Source organism: Seriola lalandi, unplaced genomic scaffold, assembly GCF_002814215.2.
Source record: "Seriola lalandi dorsalis isolate HSWRI2012SDOR001 ecotype SW California unplaced genomic scaffold, Sedor1 jcf7180002054948, whole genome shotgun sequence".
Taxonomy (NCBI): Eukaryota; Metazoa; Chordata; class Actinopteri; order Carangiformes; family Carangidae; genus Seriola; species Seriola lalandi.
In genome coordinates, this window is record NW_019525499.1 from 480,696 (window position 1) to 481,662 (window position 967).

The window sequence follows — 967 nt, forward strand, 5'->3', positions numbered from 1 at the left end:
TTCCTGTTTGTTTTGTACACAGTCACAGTCTCTAACCTATTTGTTTATTGTTCATTCTGTACATCCATTCATCCTTGCGTACAGTATATCTATACGCTCTGTTTACAGTATGTGCTCTGATGTTGAACTGCATTTTGTTGTACTGATACTTAATGTGTGCACTGAAAATAAAAGTGGAATCTAATTTCACACCTACAGTTGCCACGTTTTCCGCAGATTTAGATTTTACATTTAAAACACATCATCAGCTTATAAAATATGGTTCATTGTTAAACTACAAACGGTTTACAGAGTTTGTAAAATGAACTCCACCATGAGCAGTTACATCATTTAAACACTGTTTACATTCTTACATAATCCAACAGTGTAATACATAATATTAAACTCTGAGAGGGGCCCTTCAGCATAATGAGTAGTTTTGTGGTTGATATTTTTTTTTGCTTGTAATACTTAAATGAGCAACTTTAACTCGTAATGGAATATTTTTACATTTTGGGATTTTTGCTTCTACTTAGCTAAAGGATCTAAATACTTCCTCCAGCACAGTATTTGTCTCCCTCTCTCTGGTGTAATGACTGTGTATGACGTCATGTGTTTCAGCTCAGGTCCTTTCCCAGAGTTCCTGACTGCCTTGTTTGTCTTCTGTCTCCCACAGTCAACCTTTGGACCATGTTTCAAGCTGCTCAGAAACTCGGAGGATATGAGTTGGTAAGTATTCACATATGTGGCAATATATTCCTTCTCTTTCGTCGAGGTCCCTCCCTTCTTTCTTCTGTCTCCCCCTCTTTTCTTTCCCTCCTCCTGATGTCTGCCCTCTGTCGCTCGCTGTCTTCCTACCTACCTCCCTTCTCTCTCTGTTCTTTCTCTGCCCTCCTTTTGCTCCTTGAGGTCGGTCACTATTTTCCCAAGAAGAAAGTCTTGCTCAGAGCCACATTTAGCAAAAATGATGCCATTGTTTCACCCCCCC

The 967-nt window shown here is 39.5% G+C and overlaps 1 protein-coding gene across 2 annotated transcripts in view; it reads left to right on the forward strand.

Annotated features, from left to right (window-relative positions):
* The window catches only part of arid5b (AT-rich interaction domain 5B), a 76,477-nt gene that overhangs the window by 61,913 nt on the left and 13,597 nt on the right, over window positions 1-967 (forward strand). The window contains exon 7 of one of the 2 annotated variants that reach the window (XM_087170438.1): window positions 656-708. The exons of the other annotated variant lie outside the window; for it this stretch is intronic. Within the exon in view, the coding sequence (XP_087026564.1) occupies window positions 656-708 (53 nt within the window). The remainder of the gene's footprint in view (window positions 1-655; window positions 709-967) is intronic. 2 annotated transcript variants of the gene reach the window in all.